The following is a 21,434-nucleotide window of genomic DNA, read 5'->3' as shown; positions in this document are numbered from 1 at the left end:
GTAAAGGGTCGGGACAGCCAGGTGTAACTAGCTAAATAGCTTGCGCGGGGTAATGTCAAGCATGGGGAGCGTCGGATGAATCCAAGGTGACCCCCTGCAAAATGCTAGCTATCTCGCACAGCTAATCTTTGCTAACGTCAAGCATCCGGAGCGCTGGATGAATTGAAGGTGACTCCCAAGGACCTTTCCAAAACGTGGGATGCATTTCAGAACTTTACCTGCTAGTTAAGAGCCTCTCGAGGATGAAGCGACAGGGAAAATGTAACTAGCTAGCTGTTTAGCACAGCCCGTCCTTGCTAACATGAAGCACTAGCCATAGCCTAAAACTCAGGCTCACTGTTTTTTGTTGTTGGCAGAACTTCTTAGCTTCGCTGTCCAGGCAAAAACTAAACTCTTTGGGAGTGTGTGTGTGTGTGTGTGTGTGTGTGTGTGTGTGTGTGCGCTTATAGGGCTGCTCGCCTCAGGGATAACCTGCGTGCTCACTGTATGCTTCAGAAACAGAGGCCGAAAGATGCTGAAGAAATGAGAATAAAATCAGCCAATTATCTTGAGTGACCATCCTTGGGTTTGAAAGGTAAGAAGAAAGGGGAGATAAGAATTTCGAGGCAGTAATAAAAAAGAAAAAAAAAAAAAGGGTTATTTTCTTTTACCGGCTGGCAGAAATACTGCCTGAATGCATTTTGATCATCTTTGTCCTCGGCAGCTGCTTGTAACAATGTCTTAGCGTGTTCCTGGCGCGGCGCGGGGATTTATCAAACCGCAGATAGGGGGAATTTGGACACGGCGTATGAGTGAACATGCCTCTTCCCGGGTGTTTGTTTGTGTGTGCGAGTGTTTTTTTTTTCCCCATCTCTGCATATTTTACCCGCTTTCTCTTTTTATTCCGATCCATTATTATTCTCCCCGAAGAGACGCGGCCCGCAGGAGCGCCTGCCAGCCTGGACCGCCGCTCGCTATGTCATCTTGGCCAAATCCTGCAGCTTTTGTGCAGCGACGGCTGCTCGCGAAGCTGAAAGAGCGCTAGTCTCGGCGACTTCCCCGCACGTGCTCTGAGCCTCGGTCGGATTTTTTTCCGCCGGCGGCCGATGATTTCATGATTGCATGACATTTTAATCAATAATTATGGTGAGAGCGTATGTTCGATCGAATTAGAGGGATGGGGTTTTATTTGCCGCGAGCGTTTTCCATTTTCTTATATTCTAATATATAATTATTACTCATACCAGAAGTGGGACAACACATTAGCCCCTTCTGCAGTGCAGGACCTTTTTGCAGTTCCTCGAATCTGTCCAGGGACCGGGTCGTTTCTTGTTGCGTCCGGAAGTACTCAAAGGTCTTTTCACGTTTCCATAGGAACTACCGTGCCCCTTGGTGGTTGACGATTGCTAGAAGTCATTGGCCACGCCTATAGCCAGATAACTCTTGCGGGTCGCGGGCGCCATTGTTTTGGTCCTGCTTGTTTGTTTTCTTGCTGCAAAATGGCCAAAGGCAGTACGAAACGGAGTGAGGAAAAGGTCCAAGCTCTTCCGGGCTGCCGTGTCACAGAGCGGTTTCCAGGGCACGCGGTGGAACGTCAACATTTTCTCCAAAATTTGAATGGAGGTTGCTAACGTCAGGGCCGCTCACAAGGCGGGAGAAAATAAAAACATCCATGGTTATTATTCCGTGCAGAACACGTATGCTTCGGCAACTTGTCTCTCCATGTTGTTTGAGTGTTTTCTTCGCGGTGGTTTGTTTTGTAGCGTGCCGCTTAAGCTGCGCGCCGCACCGGTCCTTGCCGCGGTCCCTTACCGCCCGTGGGAATGCAAAACCAAAAAGTTCCCCTGGTGGAGGCTCGTTCCTGGAACCAAATCCGAGCCGGACGCTTCTTGGAACCGCATTCTTGGAAGTTTTGTGTCCAAAAGTGGCCAGTGAGTCACTTTTGAAACACAGCAACCCCCCCGCCCCCGCTCCCCCGGACTGCATTTTTCAGAGGGACTAGCTTAAGAACACATCCTCGCGTCCAGCTGTGGGCTCTCGGTGCGTCAGCCCTGATGGACGTCTGGGAGTGTTAATCTAGCGATGACACAGTGTGACAGAATCGGGCTTGTCCTAACAGACTCCGGGGGGGTTTTTTTGGCATCCACTGTGACCGTCCCTCCTCGCCTAACCGCGGGGCGGGGGGCTAACACCATCCCAGCAGCCCCCGGACCTCCATTACACGTCGACAAATGGCAGCGGACGGCTTACGGTTTCCCCCGGGAGAGAGGGAAGGGGTCGGCGGGATCAAGCGGCTCACATGACTGGATAAAGTATTAGTCAAACTACAGCCAGTAGACAGATGAAGGAAAAGCTTGAGAGGGAAGAGGGAGCGGAGGAGGAGGAGGAGGAGGAGGAGGAAGGGGAGCAGGAGCCGGCAGCAGGACTGCATGACCTAATGCTCAATAGACCTGCGATGAAAAAAGAAAAAAGCTGTAGCTCCTGGGGTCGGAGAGACGGAGGAGCCAGAGATGTGACGAGGTGAGGGAGTGTTTCTCGTGAAAACAGCCACTTGTTTTCACACCGGGGGCATGAACTGGAGATTTGTGGCTCACTGTTCTCTTTTTCTGCTTCCCTGTTTGCCAACGGTTTGTAGAGTGTTCAAAAAACACCCACAGCGAAGAGAGAGGGAGCCAGAGAGTGCGAGAGAGGGGAGGAAAAAAAAAAAAAAAAAAAGTCCCGATAACCAGCAAGGTCAAATAAGGATGTTCGGAAAGAACTGAAGGCCATTTCTAATCCGTTAAACGGTTCTCGCTCCAGTCTCCGGGACGGCTTATTTTCAATTTCTCGCCGGTTGCAAAGGTCTCATGAATTATATAATGGAAGAAGTCTTCAACCAGATAACGCACACATACACACACACACACACACACACACAGCACGAGTAATCACCTGGTATCGCGCAATGCGATCGGAAATTCTTTAAATCTATCCGGGTTCCATCCCTGGGAGGGTCGGATGCCTTTTTTTTCCCTAAAGCTCCGTCGTCGCCTCAATGAGCTCACATGATCTCCGGTTCGACTCCGATCGGAGTTTGCATGTTCACGTGGGGTTTCTCCAGGTTCTTCAGTCTAGAAACATCCAGGAGGTTCACTGGAGACCCTACATTTCATCGTGTAGACAACAAATGTTCTTTCTGCCGAAAGCGTTCGTCACTCGGATGATCTTAAGGAAGCGCGGTTCAGGGTCGGCTCCCTTGATGACTTCTCGATCGGGAATCCCGTCTGTCCGAGGGATTTATCGCGCTCTTCTATACGTCCACACTTCAAAAGCATTCTTTCTTCTGGTTAGAAACCATCCATGGTTCTGTTCTGCTCCTCAGGGTCTCAACAACCAGACAAACATTTCAGAATTCTTGAATCCTGAATTTTTTGGCCTGGCTAATTAAAGCCGCCGACTTGTTCGATTTCTGTTTTCGTCTATTTTGATCTTGATCTCTCCTCTCCGGCCGACGGGGTTTCTGGGGTTTCTCAGCGTTCGTTTTCACGCTGTGCTCTTCGGAAAGTGGAAATTAAGGATGACCGAAAACTCATCATCTCTGGCGCTTGCGGAATTCCGGCCGCGTTGAATTCACTTCAGCTGTACGCAACGCAGGTATTTACCATTGGTGTGTCATTCTTTCTTTCCTGAACCGGTTGTGAAGAGACGACGGGACCCGACTATCCGCTGGACCTTGTAACTAATAGCGAATCCATAGCAGACTGACACTAGCCTAGCATCATGGGCGCGGGCCATTAATTGATCAACAGCTACAGCAGATTACTCACAGAGCAGCGATGCGCGCATGTGTGTGTGTGTGTGTGTGTGTGTGTGTGAAGCCGATATCCTCCCACCAACACCCGCAGGTCACGCCCCCCCCTCCCCGTGTTCTGTCTCTACACCGACCGCCGCCGCCATGTTGTTTTCGGCGGAACGCAGATAAATCCATGCCCGGGTGTCAACGGGATGTTTTCTGGGACGGAGATTCCACAAAGTGGGCGGTAAATCGTTGTCAGGGGTGAAATAGTGTGACGACAGGCTGCCGCCGCCGCCGCTGCCGCCGAAGCATTCCAGCTGGGGGAGCCCACCTTCTCGCCGGCGGTGGCACGACGCAATTTCGTGCAAATATGCTTACTGAAGGAGCCTCTGATTATACACCACATTAAGTCTCCAAAATTACACAACAAATCAAGGCAGCTGAATGGAGACGGCCCTGCCAAACGCATTCCCATTCAATAAAGGAAGAATAATGACTGTTACAGATGAGAAAGTTCTTTTTCCTCCCGGCGCGCCGCTCTACATCACCACGTAACGAAGGCGGGGAGGGGTGGCATCGAAGCCGGGGTTGGATTTACGCACAGCTCAGCATTAAGTCAAGCGGGGAAAACGTTTCTCCAGCCCAGGCGGCGTGGAGGCGAGACCAAGTTCTTCGAATCAGCTATAGGGTGCCGGCTGCTCAAGATACCTGCCTTTCTTCATCTCTTTTCCTATTTTGATATTTTGAATATTTCACCTTGATAGTCCTCTCAGATAGCAAAGGCGGTACAGCTGGAGAAGAAGCGAACGCGCCGGATGGAAAGAAGGGTGAAAATAAAATGAATCTTTGCTCTCTTTAGCTGCTGTTGGACAGAAAAGTTGCCCAGCTGGGTTTTGGTTTCAAGAATTAGCCTTTTAGTTTTGCATCCCCACCGTCAGTAAGGGACCTGTGTGACTACTTAAGCGCCACACTGAAAACCAAAACCCGAAGATGCCGAAGCATACCTGTTCTGCATGGCGAGAATGATAACTGGGGCTGTTTTTATTTCCTCCCTGTGCTGCTCTGTGGCGTGAAGAACCCCAGCCTTAGCTAACTATTTTGGCCAAAATTTTGATGTTCTACTGTGAGCCCTGGAAACCCTGTCCATTTAGCTGCAAAAAAAACGAACATAACACCATATTTTGGTAATGGTTCGCCATAAGCTACGCTAACAGGCATAGCTTACAAACTCCACCAATCACCAATGTCACATGACTGTGGGAATATACGGAGTCCAATTCCTGAAAAGATTCTAGGAGCTGCAAAAAGTTCCTACAGCGCAATATGTTTTTTTTTTGTCTCGTGTGCAAAGGGAAGAGGCTTCTGGGGAGATTTATCGGAAAAGTAGCGAACTTCCAAAGGTGCCTCCTCACACCTGTGTCACAGAGTGCGCGTCATGGATTAGCGCCGCCAGGAAATAGGTTTTCTCACATGGATTTCTTGTCCTCCTCTCTCAGATGGAGGACGCAAAGCGTCTCCGGGCGCCGCCACCCTCTGATTGAACTCCTTCGGGGTCTAGTGGACATTTTATGCCGGGAATAATTCCAATCCCCGCCCCCGGCCGGGTCATTTCCCCAGACGAGGTGTGGATGAGAGAACCTTGACATTAAGCCTTTGACCACCGGAGCTTAATCACCCCATAAAGCGGGCGTTTGCGTCACCTTCCCGAGGTGTCGCGATCCGACCGAACCGTCCGGAAACATCGGCGGGAACGCTAAATGACACGGTGTGCAGAGGACGCTCGTGAGATCCTATAGGAAGCGCCGCAAGAGACGTGGCCATATTTGATTCGCTGTTATAGTTGGCGAGAGACGATTATTCCGGTCTTGATTTATATATTTTTTTTCTCTTCTTCTTCTTCTTCTTTCCCATTTCTCCCCTTCGCCGAGGTGTGATTAAGTGGAGAGCGGGGAGGGAAGCTGTAAGACGGACCCCCTGGGGAGCTTGCAAATTAAAGTTATGACACCTGAGGAAGGGGAGAGGGAGCAGGGGGAGGACGTGGGGGTGGTGGAAGGTACGAGCGGCGGGGAGGCAAGACAGTCGTGAAAGGGGCGACGGTCGTCACGGCCGCGCCGCAGCTGCCGAGGACCGAGACAAGGGTCTCGACGCCTTTGTGGCGTCTTTTGTCTTCTGGAAGTCGCGAGGGGACGTTTTTTTTTTTTTTTTGCCTTCATCACGGCAAAATTTCCCTCACGCCTCCGCCGTACCTCCGCCTCCCGCTCGCCGAACCTGTCAGATTCGCTGCCTCTACAAAAGCCGACGGCGGTGGCATGAATCAAATTCAATTAAATGATTTTCAATACAAAAAAAAAAAAAAAAAAGAAGGAGCTCTTATCAACTGTACTCATTTGCACATGCTGACCCGACCTTGGTGGCACGTGCAGAGTTAGCATTCTTAGCGGTGTGTGCTGCTACCAGTGGACATCCGTTCTGTTTATTCCCTTCCTCCTTGCAGAATGTATGGAAGTAGGGCGGTCACCATGGCGAGGGAGGGGGCTCATCCGTGGTCTTCCTAGGTTTGAGAGGAAGACCCTTCCGGAGGAAGCTACCCAGCATCTGTCGAACAACCTGCCTCTCTGATCCTTTGCCCCTCTAAACGCTTGATTCCTATTGGACTCTTGCGATGACTGGATTAGAGATCGGCGTCTGGATTATTTCCCCTTTGCTGTTTTGATCAATAGGCTCTAACGGGTTTTACGGTTCAAAAGTCGAAACCAAGATTGTGTTTGATGTTTTCAGGTAGTAAACCCATCACTGACGGGGGATCTCAGGTTGCTTAGCGCACTTCGAAGACCTGGATGGCAAAAAGACGAAATACCGTGATCGCGCACTCGGTCCGATAAATGGAAACCCAGTTTCCCGGTTTGACGGCGGCTCCTGAAATCAGATTTCACCTCGTCCGATCGGTCTGGTTACCTTGAACAGGACTTTCTATATGAGCGCCGCCACCTGCTCTCCATCCAGAGAGCGCGGGGCCTTCGGCGCCGTCTCCGGCCTCATTGTCATTCCGGGCCGGGCCGCGATTAGTCACGACGAGGAGCCGATGAGAAAGATTCACTCTAACTGGGGGCAAGGTCACCTCCCGCCGTGAAGAGATGCAGATGTGACGAGCGGCCTCTTTAACGAAACGTCTCGGCGCCAGAGAAACCCCCCCCGCGGCCCAAGCGTCACGCTCAGCGGCGCCCTATCCCCGGCCTAGTAATCTGAGCTAAAACCTCAATTAGTGTCCAAAACTGCAAAAAAAAAAAAAAAAAGAGGAACTCCATACAGGCGGCACGACGGGAGTTTTTTTTTTCTGCGCGGCTCCCTTGCAAATCCCTGCAAATCCACCCTTACCTCCCTTCATTCCGAGCAACGGAATAAAAAAAAAGCAAAAAAAAAACAAAAAAAACAATTGAATAAAAAATGTGGGCTCGGCACTTATTCCGCAGTGGAAATCCAGACGACTCTCCCTTTTTGGTGCAGAAATGCATCGAGGTGAATGACAAACAAAAGGCAGGAGAAGGAAAAAGAAAAAAAAAAAAATACAGTCCGCGGTGAAAAAAAAAACAGAATAAAGATAGAAGAAATAAAAATATTGATGACTTACATGCGGCTGCTGGGAGGAATCTTCCGGCCGTCCCTGAACCAGGTGACCTGCGGCTGGGGGAAGCTGCGAATGCGCGGCGCCGGGACGACGGCGCCCTCGCCCTGGGACACCGACTGGGCACGCTCGCCCTCCTCGAAGCTGCCCATGACTGCGGCGAATGGGGGGAAAAAAAAAAAAAAAAAAGAAAAGGTCAAAGGTCACCCGGCCCACTTTTGACGGTCAGCACGACGTCGTTGTGGTTTTCCCATCATTTCGCAGGACATCGAGTAGGATGGCAACACTTAAGAGAGGGAGCAGTGTGTGTGTGTGTGTGTGTGTGTGTGTGTGTGTGTTGAGGTTGGTAATTAACTCTTATTCCTACTCAGTGGAGGACAATCAATCTCGATCATGCCTTCGAAGCTGACGTTTTATCTTAATACGTTTCATTTGTTAAAAGCGCTTTCACCCCGCGCCCCCCCGGCCTCCGTCAACCCTCGTCTCCGTTTGTTTATTTATTTACTTGTTTGCTGAGGCGGCGGCGGCGGCGGCAGGAAGCCCCGCCGTCGCCCTCCTCTCCGAGCGCCGCCTGAAAGAGGGAGCGCTAGCAGATCGCTTTTGAAGAGGTGACAGCTAAATATCTAAGGAACGTTTTATTTTTTTATTTTTTTTTTTTTCCTCGAGCTTCGACGAGAGCGGAGAAAAGAATCGTGTCTCTTTTTCTTTCTTTTTTTTATTTTTTTCAAGGGAGATTATTTGAACATTACATCAAACGCTCAATTAAGTATCGGCGTAGTTTAGAAATAATAATATCTTTGAACGGCGGCGGGATCAAGGTGCGAGTCTTTGAACGGAGGATGTGAGCACTTGTGCGTCGATGGCAATCTCCTCTCTCTCTCTCTCTCTCTCTCTTTTTTTCTGTCTTTCTCTTTCAAAGAGAATAAGAAAAGGCAATCTGGGCTTGGGCGGCGCGGCTGTGGCGTTTCGCTGAAATGAAAATCTGTGGAAGGGTGCGAATCCCCCCCTCCGGCGACCCACCGCCATCCAGACATTGATCAGCGGTTTTGGGCGCCGCGGCGTTCGTCCTCCTCTCCAGAATCTCTCGACGCCCTGCCGTGTTTGCCACGTTTCTCGTCGCGCCGCCCCGAACGGGACGGAGATATCCCTCCGTCCCGCCTCCCGCGCAGGTGAACCGAGTTCGACACCCCCTTTGGTGATAGATTACGGGAAAATCGGGCGGCTCGGGAAGGAATTATTCAAAATTGAAAGTGTTTATTGTCATGTGTACAGTGTGGAAACCTCACTGTCTGCAGTGCATCTACATATGTATTATAATTTATATTTCTGTCGCCGCTATCGTCACCCGCTATCGTCACGGTTTAGTTTAGGTTTTTTATTTTCATGCTTACTGTCATTTTTTCTTTTTTTTTTTTTCCTTTCTATTGTCCATTCTTATCCTTTATGTTGTTGTTCTCTGTGCTCTTTATTTGTGGATGTCTTTTGCTATTTTCTAATTGTCTCCTCATTTTATTTACAGGATATAAATATTATGTATTTATTAATATATATATATATATATATATTAATAAATACATAATATTTATATACATAAAAATGATATATTAATATTTACAGGATGTAAATATTATACATATTTACAGGACTGTCTCAGAAAATTATAATATAGTGATAAAGTTTTTTATCTTCTGTAATGCAATTACAAAACAAAAATGTCATACATTCTGGATTCGTTACAAATCAACTGAATTATTGCAAGCCTTTTATTATTTTAATATTGCTGATTATGGCTCACATTTTACGAAAACTCAAAAATCCTATCTCGGAACATTAGAATATCAAGAAAAGGAATCTGTTTTTTTTAATCGGAGAAGGTAAAGAACTTTATCACAATATTCTAATTTTCTGAGACAGTCCTGTATATTTATATTCCTGTTTATTTGACAGTTTAACTGTGACGCTGCTGTGAAAAAGAGTGAAGTTTGTTTTATCTTATTGATAAGAAATAATAATAGCGAAAACTATGGCGTTGGAGCTGCAAAGCAGGAGGTCTAGAAGAAGATTTCTGGACGTCGTAAAAGAGGATATGAAGTCAGTTGGTGTGAGAGAGGAGGAAACAGAGAATAGGGTCAAACAGAAGAGGTCGCGACCCCTGAAGGGGAGGAGCTGAAAAGCGAAGAAGAAGAAAAAAACAGTGCAAACGACGGCGGTAGCGGAAGAAAGAAAAATGATGGCAATAGAAGAAGGAGAGGGAGGAGAGAGTCGGGACGGGGAAACCAGGAAGTAAATAGAGAGCGGTGTTGGGCAGAGAGTCTGAAGAGAGAGGATAAACAGAGATTGATTGGCCGCGGTAACTGGAACTGAAGGGGTGGACAAGTTGGATAGTCCGAACCCCCCTTCCTCTCCCTCTCACGCCTGGCTGGCTGCATTGTGCGCTCAGGTACGGCGCCGTGTCACATCCACTCTGGAACAAGGGGAAAGCTGGTGAACCAGGGAGCGACGGGGAAAACGGGGGGGGTTGGAGGGCGAAGGGGTGACGATTCCCTCCGGACGCCTCCGCCTGTCGCTAATAGGGTGTTAAGAAGGTCGGATGTTTGCTGGAAACCTCACATCGGAAGCCGAGCGCTCTCATTGGACTGTGTTTTGCAACGCCGCTTACACCCACCCCCACCCCGCCCCCGCCGTTTTAGCCGACACGACAAAAAAAAAAAAATAATAGAGGGGGGGGGCGGAAATAAGTTTGAAATAAATAAAAAAAAAAAAAACGGAGTTGATGACTCCCCTGAGGAGCAGGATGCAGGTGGATCAGTCTACCATACAAAGGCAATCAGAGTGTGTGTGTGTCTGTGTGTGTGTGTGTGTGTGTGTGTGTGTGTTCTCCTCGTCTGTCTAGCTATCATCCATCCGTTTATTCCTCCGTCAGGTCCATTCATCTGCGTTTCACCCCCCCCCCCCTTCCTCCCCCCCAGCCGACCCCCTCCGGCGGATACTTACAGGCCACCTGCACTTCGGTACGCCTCTGCAGGAGGGCTCCCACGCGGTTCCTGACGATGCAGCGGTAGAAGCCGGCATGGGAGCGGTCCAGCGAGGGGATTAGGTACCTGTTATAAGTGTGCACACACACACACACACACACACAGACGCAGACGCACACACACATACAAACAGACACACACAGAAAATAGAGATGAGGGTGTATAAAGGGTGTAAAAAAGAAGTGTAAATCCATCATGACAGTATTTTTTTTTTGTAAATATGCAAACATGAAAAAACACACAGACACTTGCGCATGCACACACACACACACACACACTTAAGACCATCTAATATAGGAGCAAGGGCACAGAGGACATTGGAGCTTAGCTGTTGTTTATTCCAATGATAATGATGCTCAAGAGGGTAACCCGGCTACCGGAGTGAAACCCTCCCCTGAGACTCGCACACACACACACACACACACACACACACACACACACACAGACAGGCGGCATAAAAAAAACAAACACCTGTATTAAATGTCTCTTATGCAAATGCACACACACGCTCTAAATCCTGCAGGACAAAGATTGAATCTGCGAGTCTCCGCCAGTTGACATCCTCCGCGTGACCTTGACATGAGCGGAACCACGGCTGCAGTATCGCCTCCCCGCCAGGGGGAGACACTGTAACATACATTTTCACAGCAAAGACGACCCGCACGCCGGCTCCAGGGATGTTGTATCCCCGACCCGCGTCCGCCCGCGACAGGCTCGCCGCGTCGATGGGAGTCAGGGTAGGATGAGGAAGAGGAGAAGGATGCAAAAGCTGCGGCGTGTGAAACGGCCGGACCGCCGTTTCGCTCGGAGGCCGATATCTCGCTTTCGTGGGCGCTCTTCCTCCGCACGCAGCCCCTTCAGGGACGCAGCCGCCGAGGTCGAGCATCAAGGTGGTTTTCATCGCCGGCGTACGCCATCTTTGAAGGCGGACGGACGGCGAAAGGTCGCGGCGGCGGCGCCGGGGAGGCTGAATCGCACATGTTTAATTGGACGCCGTACTGGCACGTCACATTCATGTCAAAATAAACTCTTCCCTTCCCTTTGCTGTCACATCGGCACTCCGAGCGTGACCTTCGGCCGGGTTTTTCACCACAACCGCGAGCAATTAGTCCGTTCTACATAAATAAACATTTGGTCTGAAGAAGCGTCGAGGGACTTGAGGTCGGAGGCGGCGCCGGCGGTACGTCGGTGCTGCACAGACAGCCGTGGAAGATAACCGCTTCATCCGTGAGGAAGACGTCTCGGGCGTGATAGAAAAAAAATGCGCCGGGGGATGAAAAGTGAGAAAGCGAAAACAAAAAGCTAAACAAAGTGTCGCGCCGCCACGTCGGCCTCGGCTGCATTTCGACTCCGATTTTCGATTTGGCGGTAAATACAGACATTCAACCGTACGTTTACTCATTCACGTGTTGTATAGAGGCACGCTAGCGTCCAGTCTTATTCAGAAATCGTACACATTCAATATATATCGAGATATAAGACCATTCACATATAATATAGATACGTACAAGCGCAATAGTTACTTAGTTACTTGGCTTCTGCCTCAGAGCATGAATGCGGAGATATATAATCTAAAAATAAAGAGATTTATCTTAAATGTTTTGATCCCTCGTATCGACGTTTAGGAACGCACGTGCACACACACAAAAAGAGGTCTGATTCTCCGATGTAGAACCAAGTGCCGTAACAAAGTCAGTGCCGTGTTCGGAGCTTCGGGATTGAAAAGAAGAAGGAAAATGACAAGATACGAAAACGTTCTTCCTTCACGCCGCCTACGACCTCGTCAAAAACCCGCCAGCGGTGCAAAAAAGTCCCTTTTAACGGTTTTCAAAAGCACGAGGCTAGAAGTGGCTAATGTAGCTTCAAGGCCCCGGCCTCTGGTTAAAAAAAAAAAAAAAAAAAAGGCGGGTGTGTACTACAAAAGTCTGGAAACATCACTTCTCTCTCGCTTCCCCCCCTCCCCCCCCCCACCTCCACCCGATTCTTTTCATTTTCAAAACCCGGAGCCTTCAGCATCACTGGCATCACTTGAGGCAATTCATCATATTGCACTGCTCCCGCAGGAGCTCCGAAAAATAAATAAATAGATAAAAAAAAATAAAATAAAAAAATGAAGGGCTTTGTACAAGTTTTCCCACATTCGCAGTGTTTCTCCCAAAGACCTGTAAACAGACTTTGATGTGGATATTGGCAGAGCTCCCCCTTTAAGAGAAACCCCCTGGAAAGCACGCGAGAAGATCCTCGCGGCACCTTGGCGTGGATTCCAGCTCTCCGACTGTATTCCCTTCTCTCGGTCGGCGGGAGTTTGGGGGAGGGAAGGGCGCGCCGTGCTTCTGATCCAAAGGTCGGCGATCCTCTTGTTTGCGAGTCCTTGTGCAACATATCGGACAAAGGCGGCTGGCAGTTAGCGCCTAGCATAGCGAGGTGCGTCCACTCTCCGATCGGATCCAACGGTTATTAGCTTGAGCGTTAGCTTTGCGATTAGCCTTACTCTAAAAACACGAATCCAACCCGGTGGCTCCTCTCTGCCCCGCGATGGACTCGGACTCCTTTTCAGCTCCTTCTCCGTGCGTTTTGAACTGAAGTAAATCGGGAAAAAAAAAAAAAAAAAAAAAAGACGCTCGGGGCGGTAACTTTCTTTTGATGACTTGAAAAAAAAAAGCTAATATATTTTATGAGAGATAGAAACACCTTTTTCGAATAAGAGCGGACATACCCTGTATCTAAGACTTTTTATATTTAAAAAAAAAAAAAAAAAATTGGGGGGGGGGGGTTGGTCTGAGCCCGGGGAGACTCGACGCTGTGTGAAATTTAAATAAGCGAGGTTTCTTATGAAACCACTGATGTGCATGAAAGCGATAACTTTGGATCGCCCCCTGAAGAACGGGTCGGTCGATGATCTGGATTCTGCCGGTAAATGCGAAACGCCGCATCCACACACCGTCCCCTAAAGGAATCTGTCATTGGTAGCTGATTTATGAATGTGTTATGAATGTGCGTTAAGAAATAGCACTCTTCATTCATTCATCATCTACCACTTATCCTGCACTCAGGGTGCCTGGAGCCAATCCTGGCCTGTCATTGGCCGAGAGGCAGGGTTCACTCTGTCATTCAGACATAACAGAGACTTATGACCGTTCGATCTCTCTTTCGCACGTCCTATAGAGACATGCAACCGTTCACTCGCTCATTCATTTATCATATAGAGACATGCAACCATTCACTATCTCATTCACGCATCAAAAAGAGAGAAAAAAAATCACTCACTCATTCACGCGTCATTTAGCTAAACATCTTTTCATCCTCATGCATATAAAAAAAGACAACTATTCACACATTCATTCACTTATCACATAAAGACATATAAGCATTCATGCTCTGGTTCACAAACATATAGACACCATTCACTGCTGATTCACACGTCATGAACGGTTCACTCACTCATTCATATGTCACACAGAGACATGCAGCCTGTCGTTCGCTGGGCAATGCAGGGTTTCCACTTAAAATGCACAGATGTTTTATAAACCTCTTATAAACCTGTAGGGGTTCCCAAAATAAGTGTCCCTTCTGAAGCCGCGGGTTATGACCGAAAACAACCGTACTGACTGTGGACACAAATCGGGCCTGTTGTTTGGCCGAAGCAACTAGCAAAGCTGCCGTACAACAACAAACTTTGAAATTTCGCCACTGTGAGAAAATTACAGGAATATTCTTCTCTATTCCGGGTTGTTCGAAAAGCGTCTTCAAGCACGGCACAATCGTCCACAGCAGGGAGCGGTATCATGGACCAATCAGGAGGCTCGATGGGAGGCGCGCGACTCCTTTCACAATTAATACAGTTGCCTACTAGAGGATCTGGAAGGAGGTGTGAAAAAAGAAGACGAAGGTGCCACGGAGTGATTAAAAGCTAAAAAAAAGTGCTCTTCGTGTCGAGTTGCGGAGGAGAAGCGGCGGAGAAACGTCTGACAGGTGGTGCCGGCGCTCCGGGTTTAACCCTGCTGAGACTTCATCCCGGAGCCACCACCTTCAGGGTGACTTTACAGAGCGCTCTCTCCATCCCCCTCCGAATCCCCCTCCCGCTCACTCCGTCCCTTATAATGAATACAATTAACCTTTGCCGGAGCCGGGGCGCGTCGGCGGCAGGTGGGGGTGGGGGGTGGTGGGGGGGGATCCGCGGGGGCCGGCCATGTTGGACAGAGATTGATTGATGTTCCCGTGGTCAGTGCACCCTGTCAGATCCCCTTTAATTAGCCCCACTCAGGAGAAATGATGAGACGGAGGAGTGGCGGCGAGACGGATAGAGGGACGGACGACGAAGGGGGGGAGGTCGGGAAAAGAGTGAGGAGGAGATGGGCGGACGGCGGCGGGTGATCGACAACGCCGCCGTCCGCTGATTGAATCCGGCTCCGGCGAGGCCCGATGTGTCCCTCAAGGTTAGCATGCAACAACATCTCACTCAGATTGCTCCTGGAGGCGGTCGGCCTCATACGTCGAGGCTATTACATTCGTGATAATACGATAGCCGCCATAAAAGAAAAAGGGGATTAATCTAAAGGCGCAGATAGTGCTTTTAGCATCGAGGAAAATATCGGGTTATCTGTGAATCCGATACGCACGGAGGGGGATCGTTTCAAACTGGTTTTTCAACAGGTCGGCCTGAAGGGATGTTTAAAAAGCTCCTCTGACTGAACGTTTAGGCTAACGATATGCTAACAGTTAGCGCCTTCGGCGGCCGCCCGATCAACGGGATTCAGAAGTCGGGTTGGGTGAATTCCGTGCTCTCAAAGGGTCGCTCCAGAAGATGGGGATAATTTGGGAAGAGATGGGGATCACTGTCGGACTCGCGAGGTGGCGCCGCGGTGATGTCATGGGGCTTTTTCAAAAACACTTCATCACGTTGCATCATCGAATCGGCGACGTAACGTCGACGCGGGCCGGGATTCATTAGACACGCGAGCGGGGTCTGGAGATCCCGCGGTCGACCGGCCTCGCGGGGCGACCCGAGGATTCCGTGACGCCTGACTGATGAGGTGTCTCCGGCAACATCTGCTGCGCCGGTGGCTCATTGGCGATTGGCTATTACGCGGAAAGTTGAGATCACAACCGGATCCAAGGCACCCTGAACATCTAGTTTTTTTTTTTTTGGAGAACACGCTCAAGGTCAAAATCTCCGTGACTTTCCAAACCCCGTTCTCCGAGATGTTCGAAGCATTTAGATGTGAAATGTATCTTTCCAAGGGTTTATTAAAGAGTCGTCACTCTATTATAACAGCATTGACATCGCATTTATTTGCATCCTCGCTCGCGGCACTAAACTTAAAGTCTAAAAGAGCCCGTAATTCATTACGTCATTTGTGGCGGCGGCCACAAATGAATACGTTGAGCAGCTTCCCTTTTTTTTTTTACACAAAAGCGACAGGCCGTGTTGTTAACACACCCAGGTTGGACTCCGGGAAGCGGTTTGTTGATGTCCGAGATGGATAAATTATTCACGATGCATTAAGAGCTACGCGCAGTTTGACGGGGGGGCGGATTTGACGTCGACCTCGTTTTTGTTCATCTTTAAAAAGCACCTTTCCTCGCAATTACGGAGCGCGGATGGTGTCTTCCCTGCCAGACGGCCTCCTGATCCGCCATTATCGTTATAAATCGAGACTATTTGGAGAAAAGGCGGGTGAGGACTTGATTTAGGGAGCAGAGAGAATTTTGCACGCTAAGTTGAATTGCTGATGGTGATGATGATGATGATGATAGGAACGATGAAGGGCAGGTGACAAAATGGAAAGGAGCCTCGTGGCGATGCCAGAATATTTGTCTTACAAATATATTTGAATATTTGTCTTACAAATATTCTGGAATGCTGCCGTAGGCACATTTGGCCTTTTTTTTACATTTTTTTTTATAAATACCCACATTTGTATTTGGATGACATTGACACAACGGTGGATTAGAAAGCATCTTTTTCAGTCCAGGATATTTCTGCCATCTTTAGAACCATGTTCGGAATTACGCCAGTTCTTCGCGGAATTTGGACAGCAGAGGAACCGGGGACCATGGACCTCGGTTCCTAGATCCTTCTCAGCTCCTACTCCAAGACAGGGTCTTTTTACAGTTCTATTGGAACTCTTAGGACATTGGTGCACGATGACTGGTGGAACCCACAAGCCACACCTATGACCAGCTGCTTCTTGCAGGTCACTTTTAAGAACCATTTTAAAATGATTTTGGTCACTCATATGCAGTTTTCTTGCAATTTGACAGAAGCAGTAGGAAATGGACCGACAAAGGAGTCCAAAGAGTTTCCTGGGCTTGCAGCAGAACAAAATATGTTCTCCAAAATAAGTAGTCAGCTAACGGTAGGGTTCTTCGCACAGCGAAGCAGCGCAGGGAGAAAATAAAAATGTGTGTATTACAAATATTCTGGAATGCTGCTCGAGGGGACGAGCACTGCAATCAGCACATTTGGCCTATTTTTTTTTTTTTTTTAATAACTACATTTGTATTTGGATGACATTGAGACAACGGTAGATTAGAAAGCCTCTTTCTCAGTGTACCAAATTTCTGCTGTTTCTCAGAACATTTTAGTAATTAGACCAGTTCTCTGTGCATTTGGACAGCAGAGGAACAGCAGATCCATCTTAGCTCAAACTCCAAGACAGTGTCTTTTCACAGTTCCTTTGGAACTCTTAGGACATTGGTGGTTGTTGACTGGTGGAACCCACAAGCCACGCCTATGACCAGCTTCTTCTTGCGGGTCGCTTTTAAGAATTATTCCGGTCACGCGGTCGGCTGATTTCTTAAGACGAAATTGTCGTAGAGATTGTCCGACAAAGAGCGCCAAGGTGTCCTATCCTGCTATGCCACAGAGGGGTGTCCAGGGCTTGCAGAGGAGCATCAACATTTTGGCCAAGATAAGTATGGAGGTAGCTAACGGTGGGTTTCAGCATGCAGTGAAGCAGTGCAGGGAGAAAATACAAAACATTTCATCTGACAGTCCATGGTTATTATTCCCGCGGTGCAAAACATGTATGCTTGGCTCTCCGTGTTGTCCATGTCGCCTTCCTCTTCTTCATGCCGGTTTCTTTTGAGCGTAACGCTTAAAGTACATGTCACGCTGGCCCCTACCGCTTACTGTTTGCCAGAATGCTAAACCAAAAAGTTCCCCAGAGGTAGCCTGGGAGAAAAACTCGAACTGTATTTCTTAGGACCCTTCTGTCCAAAAGCGGCAAATATAAAGGATGTTTTCCAATCACATCGCTGGTGCACTTTCTAAATACAACCGGAGAGGACGCATGGCAGGTCATGGGGACTTTCGGTTTGAGCTGCTGGAAATCGATAGAGGTTTATTTGTCTCCGGGCCCCACGGGGACGGGGTAGACACGGGCGACAGTCTGACGGGGAGAATTTACACGCCGCGCGGTCAAATGTTTATTGTTTTTGTAAATCAATTCGTCTGCCCCTTCCTGTTCTTGACGGTCCGTCGGCCTTGTTCCTGGTAAAACACGGATTTATTTCATGGATGCTGCATCGTGCACAATGTGGAGATCGGAACCGGTTCGTTCGCAGTTAATTTCGATGAAGGGGTGACCTGGGTGGTCATTTAGTTAATTTCTGAGCTTCATCGACCCTTGTGGACCTACTCTCTGGAGACAACCGCATGGTCCCGGTGGCCAATCAGACGATCGAAATGTGACGAATGGCTGAGGAAAGGCTACCGCCGGCATCGCCCGGTCTGTTTGGGTTTTGTTTTAGAGAAAATATACCGTCCTGTTTATTTATTACCGCCGTGGCAGCGGGGCAAACAGACCACAGCCATCTTGTTTACAAAAATGCCAAGGTGGTGCTCCTCTGTGAAATTCAAATAAACACCTAGTGTTTTGGTTCTCCACAGTGAGACCACAGGATTTCACAGATGCTAACAAGAGGCCACCCAGATGGGTGGATACAAAATAACCCGATGGTAGCCGGGGCTCAGCCTCCAATCAGAAGGTTGGCGGTCCGACCCCCTTGCTCCTCCTGTCTGCATGGGCAAGATATTGAACCTCCAGTTGCCCCCAATGGCATGGTTAGCAACTTGCATGCTAGCTCTGCCGCCGGTATGTGAGTGAACAGGTGAATGCATTTCAGTGTAAGACACTTTGAAACTGCTGTGAAAGGCATAGAAGTGGAGACCATTTAATTGGCCCATGGGTCAAGAAGTATTTGACGCCCTCTCCCTGAGGAAAAGCTTGTCTCGGCCTCTCTCCGCCGGTGATTCGGTCTCGGCCCTGAGTGTCTTTGAGTTGGTTACCAATAAAGTCATGATCAATTTTGGAGGATTGGCTTACATCGTTGGATGGCGGCAGGAGTCGAAGCCTGAGTCAATGTTCTTATTTCTTAAATCTGAGTCGTTTCAGTCGATGACCCATTCTCGGAAAATTCAAATCCAGGATTTTGAGCCGTTCAGTAAACCATACGAGAAGGTCCCGGCTGAAAAGCGATACCCCTTTACTTTGAGGGACTACTAAGAGATGGGGGCGCCCCAAAAATGTGCCAAACAAGATAGCGGAGGAAAAGATCGGACGGATTCACGCCGAGCTCTGAATTCGTCCTCAAACATGTTTCCCCGTCCTGGGATCCCAAAGCCTTTTGTTGTACCAGCCGAAAGTGCAGTGACACTGAATCCCACGCAGATGTGCACGCTCACGTTCGCACTTCGTATGAATAATAAAACATTTTTTTTTTTCCTTCGCACTCTCTGCCCGACTCCATCAGTCCACTCACCCGTGCACACAAAGAGTTGGTAAGAGTGGTCTGGTGGCAAAGGTAGGGAGAGAATCTATTGTATCTGGAGGCCGTGAAAGAGAAAGAACGCCGGGGGGGCAGAAAATGGACACATTAGGGGGAGGAGGTCCCATTAAGACCGCTGAGGAATTGCGCGTCCAAACCCTGCCGTCACGTGATACCACGAAAGATACGAAAGCAAAAGTAGTCGCTCTTTCCAGAGTGACAAAGGACGAGGAAAAGGAAGAATCAAATCAAATCGGTGAGCTAGAAGGAAGTTACTACTTAATTTCTTCCTCCAATGAACGGAAGTTCGCGGGGTCATGTGACAACCCCCTGACCTCTCCAAATATACGATTGGTCATCTTTCAGCGTCGGTCAATGTTGAGTTTACAGCATCTTGCGGAGGAAAGTCGCGTGAATATACGTGAACCCCCCGATACGCCTCATGAGATGTTTCGGAAACACTCACGTCTGAGAGCTACCAGACCTGGATTTACCGAATCAAACCCCTCGGCGTGCAAGATGTTTTCCTCGGATTTGGTCGCGGCTGCCACGGCGGGGTGTTGGCATGGCGAAGCGTCCTGGGGCGAGACGCTAAACCACCGAACTTATTCCAGACGGCCCCGGTTGGCGCCTCGCTCGGCATTGAAACCAGCTTTGTGAACCGAAAAGGTACGAAAGAGCCGTGCGATCGGAGGGTATTTAACTCTCCAGAGGTCAAACAAAACTGCGTTAAAATATCGTTCTGCCGGCGCATCCCTGTAAACCTCTTCCTTTTCAGACACCGGAGATATTCTTAGAAAGATGTTGTTTTCCCAAAAGCGGGGTGGACGCACGGATCACCGTGACCTTGAAAGCTGAGATTGTTCCACTGGAACCACTGCTTCTTCCAGAAGTCTAATTGGCCTTTCTTTTCTTTTCTTTTTTCTATAAGGCTTAAGCTTTTCTTTTCTTTATTTTCAGCACTGTGGCAAACAGTAGAGGAGGAAAAAAAAAAAATAAATGAAAAGAAGAAAACAACAGGACCAGTTTCACTTTCAAGTTCAGACTGGGTCGAATGACAAAAAAAAAAAAAAAAAAAAAAAAAAAAAAGACTTTATAGGCCCAACATTTTGTAACACAGTGTGAAGCACTTCCTGTAGTTTTTTTTAGGAAAAAAGCTGGTGTAGTTCGTAGCACTCGAGGACACCCAGGTCTCATTCAATTTCCCTCGTTTATTTAGATTAAGAACGGTTTGCTGTTTTCAGACACTCTCCGACACACGGAGTGATTCACCATCGCTGTGACTTTCTCTGCCGCTGCATTGGGATAATGTGCCTAAAAGCTGTTTGTATCACACCCCTGCTGTGTTACTACCGGTGTCATTTCTGGCTCAGTGACTGATTCAACTTTCTATTTCTTTTCCTCTCCATGCTCTTTTTAAGTGAAATAAGTGGGAGAAAAAAAAAAAAAAAGAATCTGGATCTAGATCTATAAATTGAAAGTTAATTGAATGAATCCGAAGAAATGAAAATAGCAGTTTTCTTCTTCGGTCCCCGCTGTTTGTACCTCACGTATCTGTCCCGGGGCCCCTGTTGTTTACAAACTGGAGCTGTTTTTGGGACGGGGAATTTCCAAGAAGATAGTTTCAAGAAGAGTCTAACTTGAATTTGGATCCAGGAACAAGTCTCCTTCAGGGGAACTTTTTTTTTTTCCTTCTCAGAGAGTAAGGGGACCGAAGTGCACCTTCAGCGCCACACTCAAAAACAAACCATGGTGAAGAAGAGGAAGACCACACGGACAACATGGACAGTGACACTGCCAAAGCATACATGTTCTGCACTGTGGGAATAATAACCATTGACAGTCAGATGGGTTGAAGTGTTTTCATTTTCTCCCTGCACTGCTTTGCTACACGCTGAAACCCATTGTTAGCTACTTATCTTGGCCAAAAATGTTGATGCTCCTCTGCCAGCCCCAGATACCCCTGTATGGCATAGCAGAACAGGAGACCTTGGAGCTATTTGTCGGACATTCTCTTGCCGGTTCTGTCCATATCGTCGCACGAAATCAGCCGAAAGCGTGACCGGAATGGGTCTTTAAAGTGACCTGCAAGAAGCACCTGGTCATAGGCGTGGCTTATCTTCCACCAGTCATCAAGAACCAATGTCCTGAGAGTTCCAAAGGAACTGTGAAAAGATGTTGTCTTGGAGCAGGAGATAAAATAGATCTGACTGTTCCACTGCTGTCCAAATCCATGAAAAACTGGCCTAAA

At 48.5% G+C, this 21,434-nt stretch overlaps 1 protein-coding gene across 5 annotated transcripts in view; it reads right to left on the bottom strand.

The window, feature by feature from the left end:
* The window catches only part of sdk2b (sidekick cell adhesion molecule 2b), a 306,191-nt gene that overhangs the window by 68,751 nt on the left and 216,006 nt on the right, over window positions 1-21,434 (bottom strand). For all 5 annotated transcript variants that reach the window (XM_086139455.1, XM_086139457.1, XM_086139458.1 and 2 more), the window contains exons 3-4: window positions 10,371-10,477; window positions 7,383-7,530 (exon numbers count right to left, since the gene is read on the bottom strand). In XM_086139455.1, the coding sequence (XP_085995581.1) occupies window positions 7,383-7,530; window positions 10,371-10,477 (255 nt within the window). The remainder of the gene's footprint in view (window positions 1-7,382; window positions 7,531-10,370; window positions 10,478-21,434) is intronic.

This window comes from Fistularia commersonii, chromosome 32, assembly GCF_037954325.1.
Source record: "Fistularia commersonii isolate RoL2024-O1a breed Wild chromosome 32, RoL_Fcom_v1.0, whole genome shotgun sequence".
In the NCBI taxonomy this organism is placed as follows: Eukaryota; Metazoa; Chordata; class Actinopteri; order Syngnathiformes; family Fistulariidae; genus Fistularia; species Fistularia commersonii.
Note: the sequence above shows the minus strand (reverse complement) of the source record. Positions and strands in the feature narration are given on the sequence as shown.